Source organism: Saccostrea cucullata, unplaced genomic scaffold, assembly GCF_032062105.1.
Source record: "Saccostrea cucullata isolate Sc308-1 unplaced genomic scaffold, CSIRO_AGI_Scuc_v1 ctg506, whole genome shotgun sequence".
In the NCBI taxonomy this organism is placed as follows: domain Eukaryota; kingdom Metazoa; phylum Mollusca; class Bivalvia; order Ostreida; family Ostreidae; genus Saccostrea; species Saccostrea cuccullata.
In genome coordinates this window covers 33183-55719 of record NW_026928892.1, presented here as the reverse complement: position 1 = coordinate 55719, position 22537 = coordinate 33183, and the positions used below count along the sequence as shown (strand labels likewise).

At 35.4% G+C, this 22537-nt stretch overlaps 2 protein-coding genes and 1 pseudogene across 2 annotated transcripts; 1 reads left to right on the top strand and 2 right to left on the bottom strand.

The window, feature by feature from the left end:
- Positions 1-5569: 5569 nt before the first annotated feature.
- LOC134279074 (uncharacterized) lies at positions 5570-6073 on the bottom strand. The gene has a single exon (XM_062761416.1). It carries the CDS (start codon positions 6071-6073, stop codon positions 5570-5572), a length of 504 nt encoding a protein of 167 aa, XP_062617400.1.
- A 9488-nt stretch (positions 6074-15561) lies between these two features.
- Positions 15562-17310, top strand: LOC134279081 (uncharacterized). Its single transcript, XM_062761422.1, has 4 exons — positions 15562-15827; positions 16220-16438; positions 16633-16881; positions 17034-17310. Exons 1-4 carry the CDS (start codon positions 15753-15755, stop codon positions 17295-17297), a joined length of 807 nt encoding a protein of 268 aa, XP_062617406.1. The 5' UTR covers positions 15562-15752; the 3' UTR covers positions 17298-17310.
- Positions 17311-17383: 73 nt separating this feature from the next.
- On the bottom strand, positions 17384-22045 carry LOC134279080 (uncharacterized; annotated as a pseudogene).
- Between the last annotated feature and the right edge of the window lie 492 nt (positions 22046-22537).

Genomic DNA, 22537 nt, shown 5'->3' with positions numbered 1-22537 from the left:
AGAAAAACCCCTGACTTTCACATCTGATGCCAAGCGCTTGGCGAAGGAACAGTCATTGCCTATTTTTTACGTCTTAGGTTTGACGCAGCGCCGGGAACGAGAATCTAACCCGCCCTACCGATCACGAAGCGAACGCTCTACCACTAGGCTACCGTGTTTAATTGAGGCAAGAGCCATTTGTGACGTTAAATGGCGTTGAATGACGACGCAAAGTTAAGTAATGCAAACAGTCATTGCGAGAAAAAAAGGTGACAGATTAATTTTAAACCACTTTTGTAGTATTTTTATGTAAATTTGACAAGATTATAGTTTTATTTAAATTAAGTCAAAACATTGTACATTTTGCTTTTTCTAGATTATAGAAAATGCATGTGGTTTCTCCAGTGGACAAGGTTTTGCTTATGTTTTTAAAGATTTAAACGTTGTGGACTTCTTATGGATTTTATATAGAAAATCACATTGAATGTAAATATAAGAAAATAGTATTGAAATCTATTTCATAGTTGCATGGGTAAAAAAACCCACAGCGAATTGAAACATATACGTATTTTTCAAAGCACATGCGATATATCAATTAAAATGAGATATGCTGCATATGAAAGATTCCAAAAAGACTGCTTAACACAGGAAAAAGATTAAGCTTTAATGAATATCTTTATCCAATCAATTTAACTGATTTTTTCATATCCTATAGTTATGACGTCAAAACGGGTTTTGTGCCAAGATTGGGGGATAGAAGAACGCAAAACGTTTTCAATAAAAGACACACCCGACCATAATTCATTGGATATCATGCATGCATAATTTATATTTTAGACTCTATGAATTTTTCTTTATGAGTTGTTTATTTATCTTAGGACTACACCACTCCATCCTTACTCTCCTGTGGTGAATTGTCACTGGTAACAATGGCGAGAGTTGCCCAATGTCCATCAAATGAACATGAGAAAAACAAACTGGCTAGAAAGAAAAATTGTGATAGATATTGGAACCTTCATAAACACGGCTGTAAGGAGGATCCTTTAAGATTTCAATACCACTGCGTTATCAATACTTTTGGAAATGAAACAATTGAAGTATGCGCCATGGAAACTCAAAGTTATGGTACATATGTTGCATTACAGATTTTAGAAACAAGGAAGCAAATCATATAAATATAAAGAAATAATCTCACCATGTTTAGTGTTCCTTGAACAAAGTTACAGATAAAAACACATATGTACAAACCGGTAATGATATTTTACCAATGAACGGTTTGAAAATGAGTTGTTCTTAATTTGTTCATACATTATTATAAAAACTCATTAAAAAACTCGCAATTCGGTGTACTCTAACCGATATATAAGTAATGCAAAAACCATAGAGATGTTTTATTTTCAAATTGCACAAGATAAATGTGAGATAAACTGTCATTCCTCTTGATTTGTTCAACAAGTCGACCATTCGTATCAAAAGGATACTAGATTCATATATGTAACAATACCTATACTTTTTTCCGAACTTCACTTAATTTGAACTATGTCTTTAAGTATCAAATGACATTCATTATTATATAGTTAATAAATAGTCCCTCATAAAATACTACCAATCTGGAAGTTTTATGAACGCTGATTTCTTATTACGTACACGTAAACATGCCCAAAACATTTCGAATACGATCGTTCAAATTGAACGCCCCGTTGTAAACAATAAGTTATCTGGTCGAACAAAAAATGAAGAATTTTTTCATCAATAATTTATTACTTATTAGACCCACTAAAACAAAATAAGCAATTGCAAATCGTAACACTCAGTGCGGTCATCGAAATAATGCGATATTAAATATTTACAGACAGGCGTTAATTTGAATACCGACGCTAAAAATCATTAATTTGATATTCTTAGTTCTAATAATTATTAGAAATGCTCTAGATATATCACAGAAGAGTTACCGGGTATTGAATTTATATTTGTGAATATTGGCACTCGTTGGCTGTACATGTACGAATGCATTCGCAGACGCGTGCATATGTACAGCTAACTTGTTCCAATATTCATCAATATAGTTTCAATAACCCTACAATACTTGTTTTAAACGAAATATATGTTTCGAATTATTTACAGGTTACTGCCTGGAATTCAATGTGCTTGGTGAAAGAGTCCAGAATCATGTTGCATTCGATTGCACCAAGTTCGATCCTCCATGTAAAATCAATTTCAGCTCAACGGACGCGTATCTGTGTAAGTAAATTTCAGGCAAGTTTTTTTTTAGAATTATTTAAATACTACATGTATACTACTTGAAATGAAAAACATGTAGTAAAAAGATGTGCTGTTTTATCTAAGTCAATATCTGCATGTTTTTTTTTTTCTTTTCGTGATCAGCAATTTTATCACAAAAAGTATTATCACTTAGGAAAACTGTGTACTTAATTAGAAATACAGAAAAGACCTGTCAATCCAGACGCCATCAATCAGGATGTCTACAATTTTGGAAGTAATTTAGGTTTAAATAAATTAAGAATCTGCCAAGCTGTATACAGACGATATTCGAAGGGGACGAGGCTTCCGAAGAGTCCAATCCATACTCTGCAAAAGTTGTTTTCCTTTGTGGGGTCAACCAAAAGGTCAAAGGGGAAAGAAATACCATTTCTCCTCTTTATACTATCAAATATTTCGCCGTCCTTTGATAAATCCGTTGTATTTCATTTTTTCTCTTTCAATGTGTTGGTAGCCACATCTTGGGGCAAACACTACTCAAAAGACAGAACTTTTTAAAAGTCAAATGATGAAGTTACAGTCCCTAAAACGTTCTATTTTCCCACCTGTACGGGGAACGAACGGGGAACGAACTGTGAACGAACGCAGAGCGAACGGTGAGCAAACGCTGAACACAACTTGGTGACAATATGTGAACGGTGAGTGAACGCAGAACGCGAATGTAGGGAACCGTGAACGAACGGTGGACGCAAGATGAATGAATTATTCGGAATGCCTCTGATCTTTCCCTAGGATTGAAATTATTCTATTATTCTATAATTCTAATTTCAGATGCTAAAATATAAATAAACAATAGATAAATAAATAATAGAAACATTTTTTTCTGCACATTCGTAACATGTTTTAATCGATATTTTAATAACACGATTTTAATTTAATTTTAATATTTAATTAATCTACTTATATAGTAGATATGCTTATTCTTTTAACTAATAAAATAATTTGGACTCTAGAAGATTAAATTACTACTTATAGAATTAATCATTTACATTGTACGCGGTTGAAACAACCAAACATGTATTTCCGTGCCAAGCCGATTCTGAGTAAATTTACCGTTTTTATTTAAATTTACAAATTTATGCTTGCGTATTGCGAAAATACACTCGTATTTTAAAATTCAAATGCTAAACTTTATATATTTATTTGTCAAATTTATTCTTTTATGATGATTATTTTAGCTAAATTCTACATGTATTTGTAGACATTTTACGAAGGTGATTATGCTGGGACAAGATGACTTAAAGAGACAATCGAGTTATTTGAAATGGATTATATTTTCAAAACTAAATAAGTAATGTGCTCTTATATTTTTATTGATCAAAGAAGTGTACGAGAGAGAGAGAGAGAGAGAGAGAGAGAGAGAGAGAGAGAGAGAGAGAGAGAGAGAGAGAGCATTAATTCTCGGATATCTTTTGTATCAAATAAAACTTTTATTATTTTTGCTTAATATCCAAGCGGTAAAAATTTTTTATTTTATTCAACAAATCCATTTGACAGTAATCATCGGCTTTGATTTAAAATAAAAAAAAATCAAAATCACACGGTTCACATGAAATCCACGTGTTTGTCCTGTCAATCAAAATCATTCGACACAGTCTAGTGGATGTGGGGAAAACTCGTTTCACCGAACATGCCGAAGGCAAAGAGTCACTTATTATTTTTTCCTATCATTTCTAGATTCATTTTTTGCATTTCTGCAGAAGTAAATTAATAAATAATGGGAATATAAACTCAGAAGGATTAAGTTTGAAATTGAATTTGAAACATTTTGCTGCCAATTTGAAATACATGTACTACTCTCGGGATATGTATACTTTGAACTACTATTGTTTCATGAAAGTTTTGATGTTCGTTTTTAAACTGATTTACAATGCACATTAATATCAATTTGAATATACTGAAAATACTTACTAAGAATTTGATTTCAGGAGAAAAAGGCGCCGAGGGGGAAGGGGGCTCTTAATCATACTTAATGACAAACATTTATTTAGGTACGTTTAAGGAAAGAATTTTCCCTCTCTAATAATAAAGTAAACATTAAGTGAAAAAAATCACTGTATCTACGAGGGTTGTCCGTAAAGTTCGTGAACAACATTGATAAAAACTGTTGAATACTGACAAAATATTTCAAACTATTATTTTTATTAACTTCATGTTTCATTTTATAAATATGCAAGTTTTCCGCAAAAACAAGGCACAAACAGTTATATTTTTATTAGAAACAAAAAAGATACATACTAATACCCGGAGCACTAAAACGAAAATTCTTGACGTCACGGATGTCAAAAGCTAAATACGAGCACTTGTAACTTTTCTCAAAATAGTTAGCGTTTAACTCAGTACATGTCTTATGTTGCGTTGACCAATCATAAAAATATGCACAAAATGTCCAAGTTTCATTCATAAAATAATAATTTACAATGCCTATCTCATATCCTGAAATCATCCAACCACTGTCCCTGCAAAGACGATTCATTAGTAGTGGAGTGGACTCATATAGACCACGGTTTGAATTTCGCGCGCAATGATGTCATCAAACTTTCGATAATTCAGAAAACAGCATTTGAATTTTGGTCACGTGACCCTACAGGCGGGATTTTTTTAAAATCACCTATGTTTATAGGGGTCAAGGGTCCAATAAAGAGGTGTCCTAAAGGGTATTGTGTGACCTCTCAAATGGAAGGTATTAACGAGGAGAGTTAACGAGGGGGTGGTCCGGGGTCAAGTGAGAAAGCAAATGGAAGGTCTCGATGAGGAGAGGTCAGACCGGGGCTGTTCCGGGTCATTGAGTGCAAAATCAAAAGGTTACTAAAGGGTATCATGCGACAAATCAAATAGGTCTCGATGAGTGGAGGTCATTCCGGGGTGGTCTAGGGTCATTAAGTGCAAAATAAAAAAAATTACCCAAAGGGTATCGTGTGACATGCCAAATGGAAGGTCTCGTTGAGTCGAGTTCAGCCTGGGGATGTTCTGGGATCATCAAGTGCACAAACAAAAGGTTACCTAAAGGTATCGTGCGACCTATCAAGTTTCGATCAGCCCAGGGGAGTTCCGGGGGTCATCAATTGCAAAATCAAAAGGTTACCCAAAGAGTATTCTGTGACCTATCAAATTGAAGGTCTTGACGAATAACGTCCAGCCCAGGGGTCTATAGGGGTCATCAAACGCAAATAAAAATAACACATGTTTTGGTTTATATTTTATTGCAAGACATGCAGAGTCATATTTTGTATAAAAATCTGTATACATTTAATTTAAGCGAAACAATGATAACTGCACAATGTTATGGATACATGTCATCAGCATTTATCTAAGAATTAAACTTCTTTGGCCAATGCAGCCATTTAACAAAATATTGCTTGTTTGGTCCTCTTCCACGAGTCTTGAGGATCCATTCAATCTTAAACGTATCCTCGTCTCTAACGTCTACTTTTTGGAGTTCCGGTTGATAGAATGTCCCCGTAATGGCTTCGTCATTGTAGTCCTTGAATTTGTATACTGGAATGCCGTTCCTCGGGAAACGTCGAAACACGATGAAAATGTCACCAGACCACTTTTGATCGTATTCACTGTCAAAAATGGATGATATGTTTGAAATGCGCACTTTATCACCCACTTTGAACTTGTAGGGCCACTTTGATTGCTTGAGTGGGATCTCTTCTTGAGACTGGAATGTTGACACGCGCACTTCTTCTTCGTTGTTTGGTCTAACGGGTTCAGGTTCGGTGTCAATAGTGCCGTGGTATGTCTTGTTGTAACTCCGAGCGAATTCCTGAAGACGATCAATGTATCGTTGGGATTGTTTAAATGTCATGTAGTTTTGATCGTCTTGATGGCTCTTTCTGCATAGTTGGCTTTCTCTTCGGTGTTTTGAGAATAAAAATGTTCTACGTTGTGATCCTTCAAAACATTATTAAAGGCTTTTGATCGAAATTCTTGTCCTTTGTCCGTGAGATGTTTCGGAGGTTGCCTCCCCTCACACAATACGTTTTCGAACGCCCGGGCTGTCGTTGGCCCCTTCTTATCCTTTAAAGGTTGCATCCACAGGTACTTGGAGAAGATATTGATGACCAACAGCACAAACTGCACATCCTCATTTTCTTTGCTGAATTTTGTCATGTCCATGAGATCAGCGTCCCATTGATCATCGAAACCAACGACGACCACCTGATTACGACGATAATGTCGCTTCATGGGTCGCTGAAGACTGTAAGGTTCTTGTCTCTGTAACCATTTGCGTACCTTGTACTTGCTGATACCATATTTTCCCTCTTTTTGAACGTATCGGAATAATCTATTCACTCCAGTGAAACTACAAGCTGTGGATAGATCGTAATACACTTGCTTGAGATAATCTTCCCAAGACATGTTTCTTCTGGCATGGATAGCGTTAAAATGAAGCTTAAATGTATTTCCACTCCTTATTTAATACCTAAGCACGTGACCGATAATGACATAAAAAACAACAATGCTTTTTTTCACTGTTTATTCAAGTAAATGCAACGGTATATAATCGATAGTCCATTCTTCAAACAATAATTTGGAATAGTTTCAAAATGTTATTTAGACTTCTTAAAATTCATCACTATCTTCTTCCATCTCGCTATCGTCATCCTTTCCCTCTTGGTCTTTCGGAAGCATCAACGATCTCCAAATCGCTCTCGGGATCCCACATTTCTTCAAGGACAGGACGGTTCTTATTCAACGCCTTTCTGATTGCTCTGCGTTCGTCATAGCCGGCGGACAGGAAATCTTTAACATCATCCATGACTTTTGTGTGAATGGATCCGTTTTGTAACTGAAGGATGTACAGGATGAGTTGTCCATACTTTTCAGAGAATTTCTTAAGGTCTTGAGAGTTCATTTTTACCTCTGTTTGAACTCGAGCGTCTTCTCGTAATAGACCTTCCTTTATGTATTTATCATATTTCTGGTCCCATAGTTTTTCGTTGTCTTCTTTGGCCCTTTCCATGAGAAAGTTAAAGACTTCGTGTTCGTCATCATTTTCTTCCTCTGGTCCGACAGGGGAGGCATTTGATTCATCCACCTCCATGAGGGCAACATCATCTTTCTTTTGTCCGTTTTCGGGACACCATCTTTTCACATGTCTTTGAAGGTCGTGGACGTTTTTAAAGACCAGACCACAATCGTCACAGGAAGGCATATCTTCTTTAGGGGTGACGTGTTGAAAATCCGACCCGATGGATTGGTAGGTTGAAGGAACAGACACGTGGTACGTCCGATCGGTAGTAATATCTGTCGAAGAATGATGGAAATTCTCTGCTTCTTGCTGTTTGATAGAATTCAAGACGTCAGTGCGCATGCGCAGATGTTCGGGTTTAGTGGGCTTCAAATCCAACAACAGGTATCCATAAGGTTTGGAAGTAATGTCTCAGCAGGTGTTGAGGATTTTCGGGATACATCTGGCAAGCCAAGGTCATAACTTCTTGTCTGTCCACAGGATTGTTAAACAGGACCAGGTAATGTCAATTTCGTCTCTAGGTGGGATCTTTGTTGTAGTATAGGTTTTGATTGATGGCTATGACGGACATATTTCTGTTATGACTGCCCTCCGTAAATAATTCGTTGATTCTGGAATCTTTGGAAGCCGTAGACATCAGATCATCCAAAATAACGAGATTCCTCGTTCTGGAATGTATAAAGGAATCTTGATCAAGATCCAAAGGTATTCCTTGAATAAATTCGACCTTGGGATAAACGGTACTCTGAATGACATCATACAGTGGTTGCCAACGTTTGTAGAGCCATACAATTCTCTCAGGAGGAGGCCATATTATTTTCAGGCAGTGTTGCAAGAGCAGTTTACAGAAATACGTCTTGCCACAACACGTGGGGCCAGAAATATTCGCAGTAAATGGATGCCTGAAGACAAAGTCCTAGTGCTGTTGCTGTAAAGGAAAAGTCGCTGATGGCGGTGGTGGCTTGAGGAGCGACGGCGTGCACTCCAGCGGCGGTGGCGACGTGATCATCTTCAGCGGCGGCGGCGGCTTGAATGGCGGCGGCGTGAATTCCGGCGGCGGTGGCAGAGGCGGCGTGATCACCTGCGGTGGCGACGATGGTGGTGGTGGCTGCATTCCCATCATTACGTTTACACTTCGCTGATGCCGCTTTAAGACATCCTTTTAGGAAAACCAGCCTCGGCAATCGTTGCACTAGACTTTATGCATGCTGACTCTTCCGCAGACACTCTTAAAATGTGACCAATTTATTCTTGAATCACCTTCTTATAGTTTTTAAGCAAAGGAACTGGTCATGGTTGCGGGTCGAAATATCAGAATCAGGCTTATATCGCCATTCAAGAAGGTGGCATGCTCATAATCTTTATCTCTTATTTCCAGGCGTATCTTTTTCAACTCTGGGATTTGAATCAGAACTGGGTACGGTCTCGTGAAGATTTGATTCTTGTTGGACCCCAAAACAACACGCCTTAGCAATGGTCTGTATTGTTCACCCACTACAGACATGTCACATGCGTCACAGTAGATGAAAAGCTCCTTCTTTGTGGTCTTGACAGGGGTTGTGATATAAAATTCACATAATTCTAGTGTCCACTGTTCCTTTTACACCAACGTTTTTGGCAAAGTGACGGTGAAATCATAAGGTTTGTTGCTTGGAAACAGGTGTTTGCCCTTCGAAGATCGAAGGACTGGCGTCGTTGCCATTCTGTTTGATAATGAAGAGATTCACGATTGTTCAGAGCATTTATACTATTAGGAAAGTCTTAAAAACTGCACCTAATGGCCCGGAAAAACCCCAGAATCGTCCATAAGATAGGTCACACGCTACCTTAAGGTTATTTTTTGAATTTGCACCTGATGATCCCAGGAACACCCCGAGTTAAACTCCACTTTTCGAGACTTTTCATTTGAAATATCACATTAAACATTTCAGGTAACTTTTTGATTTTGCACTCAATGACCCCGGAACAACCCCGAGCTGACCTCTCCTCGTCTAGACCTTCCAATTAATATGTCACATGATACATCTTAAGTAACTTTTTGATTTTGCACTCAATGACCCCGGACCACCCCCGGGCTGAGTTCTCCTCGTCAAGACCTTTCATTTGATATGTCGCGCGATACCCTTTGGGTAACCTTTTGATTTTGTACTTAATGACCCCCGGAACACCCCGGGGCTGAATTCTACTCATCGAAACCCTCCATTTGATAGGTCACACGATACCTTTTGAGTAATTTTTCGATTTTGCACTTAATGACCCCGGACCATCCTCGGGCTGAGCTCTACTCGTCGAGACCTTTCATTTGATATGTCGCACGATACCCTTTAGGACACCTTTTTTTTGGACCCTTGACCCCTATAAACATAGGTGATTTAATAAAATTCCCGCCTGTAGGGTCACGTGACCAAAATTCAAATGCTGCTTTCAGATTGGTCGAAAGTTTGATGACGTCATTGCGTGCGAAATTCAAACCGTGGTCTATATGAGCCCACTCCACTCTTTTCATTTACGGTAATACGGCATGCTCACATTACAAAATTCAAATTTTACAGCACGGCAATCTCGAAATAATGGTTTTCTTCACGCATGTCATCCTGTAAACTGTTCATCTCGTCCGAAAATATTATATGCCACTTAAATACTAGTGAACTCTTTTCTTCACTATGTTTTCCCAATTGTTTACAGAATGTATTGGTCTCTATAGGTTTTTTCCGGAGTCAACGCAGAATTTTATCACTGTTCACTGCGTCACCTATTCCGAAAAGTCTCTTTTTTGAACGATTCCGATCCTGTCTCAATAAGTTCTAATGCTGATTCCTCAGCCATTTTGAAATTTTGAACGTTCACATTTTGCAGGTTTGACGTGATAACTTCTGTCAACTTCATAATGTAAAATTTTTTCAGATTTCCCAAGAATTTTTTAAAATACAAATAAAATAAAAAAAAAAATGAAAAGTTATTTTTATCAAAATTTTGCGGTCCTCTGGATCTCCATTCCAAGTCTAATTATGAACATAAAATTGTAATTAAACATTTGAAATTGAAAAAATTTTGCATTATTCAATTCCCATTAAGTAAAAGATTAGAAATATGCCAATAATAAATATCAATGACACAACTTTTATTAAATTTTTGGCTTATCCACGAATTTTACGGACAACCCTCGTAATTATTACATTTTAAACAGTTGGTCTTTTTTTTTAAATTTAAAATAACACTATCAAATTAATTAGCTCTAGATATACTGTATTTAATTAACTGAAAATCTGCAGTACTGTTCATAATTCTAAGATCTACATGTAGTTTTAATATGTTTTCGTGCATATTTTTAAAAATACTTGTTAGAATTTTTTTTTTCATTCTTGTCTGGTAAAAGAAAATCCATTAACGATTGGCTGTCTTTTACATTGCAAAAAAAATGTAGCTGTGCTTGTAGCATTTGTACTTTGCCCTTATTTAGATTTAATATTTTAGCATCGTTCTGCATAATTTTTGGTACTTATTATATCATTTTCTAGGGAAATTTCATGGATAAAGTAACAGCCAAATTAATAGAAATTAATAGAAATATTAACATAGTATATCCTCTTTGTAATGAAATAATTATTTTTCAAAAATCGATATCTTAATTATTTAATTAAAAAAAACGTGTGAATCCTTACCATCAAAAAAGATTTGTCCTTTCACTTTGGAGTGCCAAATGACAATGCAGACTGAACGATAAGTTAAAGGTAAAAGCAAGGAATACGCAAAGTAAACGGAACGAAGAGCGAACGTTGAACGTTTTGTGAACGGTAAACACAGCGCACGGTGAACAGAGAACGCAAAACTGTGAACGGAGAGCGAACATTGAACGCACGCTGAAGAAACGGTGAAGGAACGCTGAACGAATGGTGAACGAACGGTGAGCGAACAGGAAAATAGGAAAATAGAACGTTTCAGGGACTGTACAAACCTGAAAACTTCAAAGGATATTGTGTGGATTGTATAGGTTTATCACCTAAGATGGCGGTCATGGGACATAACTTTTGAAAAGTGTAGATTGCATAGCACATTTTAGGTTAAAGTAAGGAGGCGGGGCCTAATTTGTAATTAGTCACATATAATATAAGGTCTTCAAAATATATACCACTAAATGAAATTATTTGCTACATTATGTTTCAAACAGCTGGATAGCTGTATACTACAAACAATCTTACTATTACATGCAGTTTTGTTAAATACCGCAAAACAGCTTATGAAAGATGTATCGATCGCAAAGCACCTGTCAATGTGACGGCATCGCAGAAATAACACAGTTTTTATACAGTGAGATGCTGATCAAGTCACATTTTGTACAATGAAAAATGTCTTTTGTTCTCAATTCAAATATCATTTGCAATTAAATAAAAGGCTGTTAACTTCGATGCGATTTCTATTCTAGTCTTTTATTTATAAACTGTCCCTACGTTCTCCAGACAAGTGATACTATGTTGTGTTTGTATGAACGCAGGATTGTTAAGGCTTGAATAAGGGGGCGTGGCCTAATTTATACGGGAAAAGTATACTATGACGTCACACAAAAATGTGACATTTATGTAGTTTTCATAATACGTGTATATGAAATAATTTGCAACTCTGAGCAGTATTCGCATAATAAACAACATTATAACTTATCAATGCATTTAAAAAAGTTGCTAGTTAAATCCCTTGTAGCTGGTAAAAAACTAAGCACTCATCGCACTGAACTTGTAAACATGCTGTCATACTGGTAAAAATGACGTACTTCGTGTGCTGTGAGAGGCAGATTGAGAAATTGTTTATCAATGAAAAATGTGTTTTATTATTAAACGGAATATTATTTACAGATTTTAAATAGTCGATAAATACCACGTTATAGATTTTATTGAGTGCGATTGTTAATTAACTACAAAGAGAATGTATTTTATTAATTATATCGTGTTTTATGTACAGGTTACGTATATTTTACATCGCGATGCCTCGTAAAATCGTACTTTTGCAAGGGCATACACTGCATAGATTTGAACCATTTTTTGAATATAGATAAAGGATATATTCCTTAACTTGAAAAGTGCTGCTGCTTTCTTTAAATCGAGGCCGTGATTTTATAAGTACACACTGTATTTGGTAAAATTCTATTATATTTCGACATTCCCAATAACTCATTATCAAGTCTGGCTGATTGATGTCGTTTATGGAAAACGGAAAAGTTGAATGTAAAGGCAAACACCACGCTTGTTTGTTGTTGAAACAAAATCAGGACTATCAGACGCGGTGCACTAATGATTTATGGGTTCAGACCCTTACCGTGCACCTCAATAAATTCCGTATCTTAGTTTTTCTACTTTTAACAACTTCGTTTTTCTTTATGTAATAATTTCGTTTTTCTTTATATATTAATTCCGTTTTCTTTATACTAATTTCGTTTTTCTTTATATATTAATTCCGTTTTTCTTCATATATTTTTGGTTTTTCTTTCTATATGTTTGGTTTTTCTTTCTAAATGTTTGGTTTTTTCTTTATATATTTTTGGTTTTCCTTTATATATTTTTTGTTTTCCTTTATATATTTTTGGTTTTCCTTTATATATTAATTCCGTTTTTCTTTATATATTTTTGTTTTGCACTAATGGGCTTCCGTACAGTACAGTTAACTTGCGCAATGGAAATATCGACTAAATTTTGTATTTAAAAATGTATTCGTAATCGGGATGGCAATTATTTTAAGTACATTATTCATATCGGATAATTGTAATTATGATTAAGAACTGCATATCGAGGACGATTATATTTTATATGTAGACTAGTCACCTGATGCGGCAGTCACGCGATTTAAGCACATCGACTTGAAGTTTTAATGTTACATATAAATATCATTAGTGCAAGGGCATAACCAAGTTAAGTTTCAAAGTTTAGTATATAAATATTTTCAACATGCATTTTAGTTTCCAAAAAGTGCTGCAACCCTTTCTAAATTTTGCAATTTCATTGTTAAAATTATACTTGTATCACCGAATACTATATTTTTTTTGCTGGCCAGCGGCATGAAATATTGATATAATCAAAATGTTTTTTTAAGATTTCATCAGGATCGCAGCACTTTTCAGACACCTTAATAGTTTTATAGTTGAAATGTAAAAGTTTACTTTGATCCATAGAGTATATGCCCTTGCACTAGATCGATTTATTAAGACCCCCCCCCCCCTCATTACCCTCCGATGTACTTGCATACAAATATACGTAAGTGTCAATTAATTACGCTATGTACAGAAAATATATTAACAAAATAGCAAAAAAGACATTTAATTCAAGTTATTGGCCCATAGAATATCTGTAATTAATATTTTATTTAATTAGAGAATGCATATTTTGTTGAGAAAATATTATTTGATCTGTCTCTCACTGCATACAAACTACGTCAAGTTGTAAAAAATGACGTCATTTTGGCAAGTGTATTGGGATCAGTGACATGTTTATAACTTGTTATATGGGATTTTACTAACGACAAAACAACACGCTGTAGTAAGTTTTTATGTAGTTTGATGATTTCTTTAAGAAATAAATAACAAGTTTATAAACTTCAATGGGAATTGAAGTGGGTCGGTCACGTGATCAAATCCTGTGAAGGCCGAAGGCCTTCTCAGAAGATTTGATCACGTACTGACCCACTTCAATTCCCATTGAAGTTTATAAACTTGTTATTTATTACTTATATATACATTTGAGACAGTCAATTGAATATTTTCGAATTTAATTATTGCACTAACCGTCCGTCGTAGATTTTGAAAAATGACGCAAGGTGTAAATCGGCTTGCATGGCGGTTACGCTTCGAATTCATTAGGCTAAGGAATCTATTTCGAAGGGAATATTTCGTAAAAGGCTAATTGTGATCAGTAATAGTGAACAGATTGTTGTCTGGGAATATTTTTATTCGTGAAAATTGATAATCGATGCTGAAAAGACACAAGAAACACGTTCGAAGTTTGATGGTAGAAAGTTTGAGGAATTTCGGTCGCCGGAAAGGGATGAGTGGATCCGATGGATTGCGACACTTGTCGGAACCAGTTAATTTGCAATTTGATCAAAAACATTCTACGATGTCAGTAGCTAAAGGCATAGTTATTGTAAATCGCTGATCAACACTGAGACACTGGCGACAGCTTTACCATGTTTACATTGAACTACGAAAACACCGGGGTGTTTGACAGCTGTTCATGGCATGATTGCACTGATATTTTCCAGCAGATTTACACATTTATCGTGAGTAGTATTTAAAGATAAAATACTAGTTTATCATGAAAATCTACCCCCAAAATAAGGATGACCGTTAGAGACTGTGCAGCTGACAAAAGTGAAAAAAAAATGTAAACAAAGCTAGGCCCCTAACGTGTTAATTTTCTCTATGTACACAGGTTGAATCGATAGCCAACAATCTGAAATACTTATTTACAATGTATTAATCATTTCACTTTCTTATTTTGTTCATTTTTGTACATGATAAGCAAGTAAAGCAGGTCATTTTATATTTTACGTATCGGTAGATATTATTGCGCCGTGCGATTAGGTCATGTATTGACCTCTGACCTCGGACAAACTTCATACAGAATTGAAGATATTTTCTCTCTGTATGTTTATATAATAGAGACATACCACAAATGTAGATATTACTGGTTAAATTAGCAGATAAACTCATTTTGTGGTTTTTAAAGAAATGTTTATGACGTATATTGTGTATAATGTCATAGTCAAGTTTTCCCGTACAAAATAGGCTCCGCCTCCTTTTTGTAGCCTTAACTGTGTTGTGTAATAAATTGCATTATTGCAAGGGCATACCCTCAATGCATCTTGTCAAGTTTTCACACATAAACTCAAGAAGCATAAATGTATCTGAAAAGTGTTGCGAACCTCATGAAATCTTGCAACTAAATTAATTATAGCTATATTAAATGTAGTTGACAAGCAAAATATTCCAATTGCCGTTCAACAATCTAAATTTTAGCAATTAAAAAAGGAATCTTTACAGGTTTGCAGCTCTTTTCACAAACTACCTATAGTGTTGAAAAGGATTATAAATTAAAGTCAGATTTTTAACTTGATTATGCCTTTGGAATATTGGAATTTATAGTTAACCTCTAAACTGCAAGTATATTTGCTAAATTCATGTGACGTCGACATCACGTGACAAGTCTAAATAAACTAGTGCTAATTGTAACGGGGACCGTTACAGATGTTCCCCAAACGCTCCCCATCTCCCTTTTGGTGCCATATTCCCTGTAAGCTTCATTAAATAAGACGAACATTATGCATTTGAGACTTTAAAGGAATAATAAAGGTCAAATAAACACATTTTTTTTAGTCTTAATCAATACCTACGTTTTCCTTACGTATCATGTTGACAAAAATTTAAAATTTTATGGTTTAAAACACATAACTTATGCCAATATATCCCAGTAATGTGTGTAAATAAAAGCAATCTGGTTCACCTAATTAAGCATCGTAGCCTGTTCCGAAGATGCTTCGTAGTGCGCGCGCTGCTGATAACGAAGATTACCGAAAGTCTGCAGGCATGGAATCCGATGCACAAAATGTAAGTTTTAGAACTTTTTTTTTAGTGAAACATTGTACAAAAGCATCTTATTTGTATTTTGACAGAAGATATTTTTTATAATAATCATTCAGGGAAGCGGTAAATGAAATAAGATGCTTATTACTCTAAGAACATGAGCCTTACGTTTCTCGGACTTCAAAGGGGCCCCGTAAGGGGAAATCGAAAACAAAAATATTTCGATAATTTGATCTATACTAGTATAATTATCTATGAATAATCAAAGAAGATTTTTCACCAATTATTTGAATACCGTATATTATCACTGCATAAAAAGATTAAATGGATATAATTATTGAATAAGCATGGCTATGGTAATGTACTGTGCAAAACATAAAAACAATGATATGCATGGTCACTCATTGATGTTGCAGACTTCTGAAGAGGAACATATAAGTGATGAGAATGTAGATAGAGTGGTACGAGGAAGAGGAGGGCACAGTCAGAGAAGAGTAAGGAGAGCTGGGCGCACGATCAGAAGTAGAGTTAGAGGGCTGACCCGTGGACGTCGAGGCCGGGGTGGTCGAGTTCAGACCCCTAACAGAGCTGACATAGCAGCAACTGCCAGAGTAGAAAGAACCACAGAACTGAAGGCAGGAATTTCGGAGGTCCGTGTTTGCTCTGCTCTTGTTTTGTATATTTGTTTAATGGACGTTGAGATTGAATACTGTTCGTTATTTCCATATCCTTATATTACTGATATCAGTGTAAAAATATTATTAACGTAGCAAATTTATTAAATAAATTTTTAGATTACATTATGATATGATTGTGGGTTTAATTCCAGGAGCGCATTAGTAATCTCCCTGAAGAGAATGTGCGGGAGCTGCTTTTTGATATATCGCAAAAGAACCCAGCTTTTGTTTTTGACATCCTTGAGGCAGGAAGCAGGACTAGAGTGCAGCAAGGATATCACCCATCACCAGACCAGGGAAGTCCAGACTGGTGTTCCTGCAGGAACTGCCGAGAGATGCCAACTGAAGCAGAACGGCTATGTTGTGGACAGCTGCCAGAAAACTGCTTTTCTAGGATCAGAGTTAGTTGATTCTCAATATTATAATGTGTTATTAACAAAATACTTATCTAAAATTTCATCTTATATTTAAATTTATATATAATCTTTGATATTAACCTCATTCTCAATAACATGGTATATGAAATCTTGATTAGTTTCAATTATGCTTTTAGGATTTTGATCTTGTGGTGTTAGACGAGTTAATCCTCCACGTTGCCAGGACTTATAGGCAAGATGTCCTTGCAGTTCCAAATGACAATGACTGGAACAGAGGAAACCGTCATACTGCCTACAGGCAATACATCCTCTGGCAGTATGGTCGGCTTGGTGCTGGGAATCGGCGAGTGATTCCAAGCTGTTGTGTGTGGAGGATCAGGGATACTTTTCCTGATCCTTTTGGACAATATACAGGGTTTGTGCATGGCAGACTTGCATAACAGTCCCTTCCATCTTGAATTTAGGCAATTTGATAAATGAACTTTTGAGTTTGAATTACTGTTTGTTATCACAATATTTTCATGAATATTTGACAGTCTTTTAATAAATAAATATATTGAATGTACAATTTATGAGTTGGTAAAAAATATTATCATATAATCCCTATTAGCCACCCGGGTGAATAGAAAATTCCGAAAAGTTGGCAGTTATTTTGGTATTCTTGATATGATATTATAAATGTCATAATTTAAACTTCAAACTATATAACCTCCTGCTTTTCAAGCGGGGAGTATAAAATTCTTTAAAAAAAAAACAATTCAAAGAACCACTAAAGTATTGTCTAACTTTACTTTCAATGAAGATAATCCACCCAAATTATACTAATTAAATGATTCATTTTCCACTGAGAAATTGGATAATAGGCAAGTTTCATTTTTACTTTCTTGAAATTTTGGCAGACTTTTGATACGATTCTAGATTATTTTAATCACTGTGCAGGGGGCTCTTATTTCCTGATAATTGAAAAAAAAACCTAGGGGGCGCTTATAGTGGCAGGGGCGGTTAATAGGGATTTTATGATGTATCACATGACCTTATATCTAGTATATTTGCATGCACTGCATTCTAAACAAATAAATATATTTTCAAGAGTCCCATGAATAGTCCAATGTTTTGTCTGGATCTTCAAACCGAGACTTCCTCTCCTTCACAAGCTGTTCAGTTGGGGGAGGAGGAATGCGGGCCAGAGTTTTCGATATTCTTCTTGGATCATCTGCTTCCAAGACAACATTGCCACTCATTCCCTCTTCATCATTTAATCTTCTTTTCACGATCTTTTCCACTAGAGATTGTATGTAACTATAGGTTTTATCCACCTTCAATTCATGGACGGACCATATCCCACTTTTTTTGTTAAAAGACCTCTGATACCTGTAATAGATTTATAAACCTCCATTTCATTGTAAAATACTGTGATATGAAATGCAAGCTTCTCCCAAAAAACTTGTCATCATTTAAAATATTGCATGGAGATTCCAAATTACATAAACATTGGATACAGACCTAACACTTCCATCCTTGTTGGTCTTTATCTCCCTCTCTGCGTGACCATTGTGATCTAGGGCTGCAAGAAGATTCCTAGCCCTGTATGTGGGTGGACTGTAGGAAAATCTTTTTGAGGCGTACACCAGTATCAAATTTTGAAAATTTTCAAGCTCAGCAGTACTCCTAAGTATGAAAAAGATCTATTATGTAGACTGAACAATGCATTCACAAAAGTTTGAACACTATACATGTACATACATATCTAATATCAAACATGTTTTACCTGCAGTTTAAATAGTAGTGTATCTGGTTCAGTCGTCTCTTATCCATGACAACATAGCGGAGGGCATTGTGAGCAGGGGAATTCTTTTCCAGCCACCCTTTGGTTCTTTCCTCAGTCAGGGGACCATGTTGACATGCATTTATTCCACTGTCATTGTACGGTAAAATCCATTCATGCTCATCAGTGACATGATGAAGTAGTCCAAACCATACACCCTGAAAATGATTGGTAAAATATTAAAAGAATTTAATTTAAGTAGCAGTGGCTACTTCATTCTTGACCAAGTTTAGAAAATACTTACTATGAAAGTTTCATATGTATCACTAACTTGTGCTGCATACCAAAATGATTCATGATGTCTTTCGTCCAAGGCAGCAATTCCTTTTTATCCGACTCTTGTGCAATCTGAGATAAAAACAAAAATAAAAAATTTCTTTCTGAACAAATCAATTTCTAATAAATGAATAAAATGCTCTCATTGTATTTTAATGATCATACTTACTGACATTATTTTCTTTCCCAAATATTTTGTACCATGCCAGATGTCAAATGAATGGCAAATGTGTGGGTAATCTTTTTCTGAGAAATGAAAATAAAAATAACATATAGAAAAGAAGCAGAATAAAATAATTTCATTTATTATTATATACAATTTAATATGAATATAGTGAATTAAATATAGATAGAAATTTTTTGAATGGAACTTACTCATGATCGAAGCAACTTGAAAGTGAGCATCGGTTACGACTTCCACAACATTCAAACCCCTGTCTAGAAGAAACTGTAATCCTTTCATAAAGCAAGCCTTTTCTAAATTTGTACTTTTGAGGTCTGTCATTCTTTTATCCATGGTAATTATGCAGAGGATCTTCTTCGTGGTATATTCCATGAATGTGTAGGAACAGTACTGGGCTGAATGCCCAGGACTGTCCATTCTACCATCACCTGCAAAAAGCAAAATTATGTAAAAGCTTAATCAAAAAAACATACATATGTTTACATACAGTCCATGTTTAAGCCTAAAGTGTTAAAAAGAATTGTTCCAACTTTTAAACTAAAAAGTACATGTATACACATACAATTAACACTAGACAAAATCATATTTTATTTACCAAGTATAACCAATTCCTGACCACGAAAAAGATTGATGGTTTCTTCCTGCTTTTCTGACCAAAATTTATCAATTGATGGTATTAGGTATGTCCTCTGAATTTTGTGAAAGGTCGTGTTGCTGATTGCAGGCAGGTTAAGAAATTTGGCGAATAGAGAAATTTTTTGGAAGTTGTTCCCTGACAGCAGAACGGCAGATGCAAACTGCAGATCCCCACTGTTCATCCTCATATTCAAAACTGGCTGCGAGCACCATTTCTTTACAATGTGTCCTTTTCTACATGTCTGAAATGAAATTAAAAACATGCTGATTATCATCAGTTTATCAATTTATAATTTGACATCCAAACCAGTGGCTATTTATATCCACAGATTGAATATCTGCAATATTATCTGCAATATTCCATATTCAGCTTAATCATCATAACTGTTGATAAATTTGCTCACCCACTTCAAATGTAATGCTGACCCAATGATGTTCTTCGACATTTCTATATCTGCTCCACATTCTTTGCATTTTTTTACAATGCAGATATCTACCAGTTGCACCAGGCATTGGTAATAGACCAAGAATGGCTGATCAGAGGTCAGCTTCTCCACATCACAGTTAGTTATCTTGATAAGATCAGGCCCAGGATCTACATCGCCTTCCTCCATTTTATCTGTATCTTCATCATCATCAGAACCATCATAATTCATCTCATCATTGACAATCTTTAGAGAATTGAAACCATCCTTGTTGGGTCTGAAATAATTTTATAACCGGTATATTTGTACAAATATAATCTTAAATGTACTGAACAAGACTGAAACTAGAGAAAAAGCAAAAAAAATTACCTCAAAGTGATATTTAAACTTGGCTCGTAATCGACATCAGAACTGTGGCTTTCGTAGCACTCTGAATCAGATACATCTATAATGGACAACCTACAAATATAATAATAATAGAATACCCTGGCAAATAAAAAGAATAATTACTTTCAATGTACATTAATAGCCTGATCAAACAAACAAAATTTGATATCTATACACTTACTCTAAAGGATTAAGAAAACTTGTTGATTGTTTTGATTTTTCCATCCTTGGCCTCTTGGTTGGTAATGCTTCTACGCCTGATATTGCCCCATCACTGAAATTACAGAGGGAAATTGAAAAAGAAATATTGTAATTATATTTAAAATAGTTAATGAAATGTACAAAGGTTTGTCTGCTTTTCACAAAAAAGAAGAAAACACACATACATACAAGCACCAAAAATTTGAGTGTAATTTACAACAAATAATATAAAAATTACCTCTCTGTAGAATCTGTGTTGGAAATCCCTGAAACATCACATGGGATGTGTGAAAAAGGGCGATGACTAGGTCCTGGTGTTGATGTCAGACCATGTTTTACTGTTAAATCAGGTGTAGCCATTGCAACATTCCTTGTCTGAAGAACTGGCTGTACAAAATCTTTTTCGCTTTGTTCATACCTTAAATATATGTATAACAGATATAATAAATTATATTATATTATTATAACATTTATTTAAAATAAATATGATGTCATTTTTAGAGAATCAACTTGATAAATGCTCAATTTCTCGTGTCTTTCTCTGTTTTTTTTTTTTTTTTACAAAAACCCCTTAGGGGGGCCCCACTGATGTAAACAGTGTCCTTGAAAAATCTTCTCGATCTCGCAACAAGTTATTCTGATAAAATTTACACCTATATAAGACAGCATAAAATGGAATATATTGAGATAATTAAAGACAACGATAAATTGATAAATTAAGTCCGGTTCTAATTCTTATATTTGACAATATTTCTAACAACGCTGACATGATTTGATCATGTAATGTATCGATACATACCGATCAAGCAAAACTTTGGCAACTTCAGCATGCGTCTGTAGACGAAGGGTCAATTTCAAGGTGTTCCAGCGATCGTACTGCTCACCAACATATAAACGGGACCTGTTAATTAAAGCATTAGTTTCCTTTTTCTTTCTTTTCCGCCCAGAATCAGTCAGTGTGGGTTTTCTTCCACGATTCGATTTTGGTTTAGCGTCCGCCATCATCAACCGAAATTGATTCCGAGAAGGGTCAAGCCAAAGGTCATCGGAATATGCAAATGACCGAATGAATTTTTGTCCAGGAAGCAAAAATTCAGCGAACGTTTTTCAGAGCATTGTAGTGGTTTTATACGGGGGAATAAACGCAGATAATGACATGAAATCATTAAAATATAAGAAAAGGAATATGTACGAGTCATGTTGAGTGTGATCAAATTCTTAACAAAATTATCAACAAAACGACGTTTATTATCCGTTTAACAACGTTTACCCAGAAGGGTACCAAGTTCATTCAAATTTTAGCATTGCACGCGTGCGCACCTGTACGAAATGTTCCGCCCGGAATATAGGGGGAATTGAGGCGTACTTGGAGAGTGAATTCCGGGCGTCAGTTTGTCTCTCTATATATGGTGATACACAGATTCCGGGCGTAACCCAAGAGGAATTGGGCAGGAATATGAGGCGAAAAATGCAAATGAGCTACGCCCGGAAAAATAAATGACGCCTGGAAAAAAATTACGCCTGGAAAATAAAATGACGCCTGGAATAGAATTACGCCTGGAATGTCCTTCTTATTATATAATACTATGTGACCTAAAAACCTATATATTTACCAATGTTAACAAAGAAAAACATTTAGATTATGATTTACAATGTTAAGCTAAAACTTCAGCATTTTTCATTAACATATAGTATAGAAATATAACATAAATTTTGTGTATTAAGGGACACTTAAAAACATCCAAG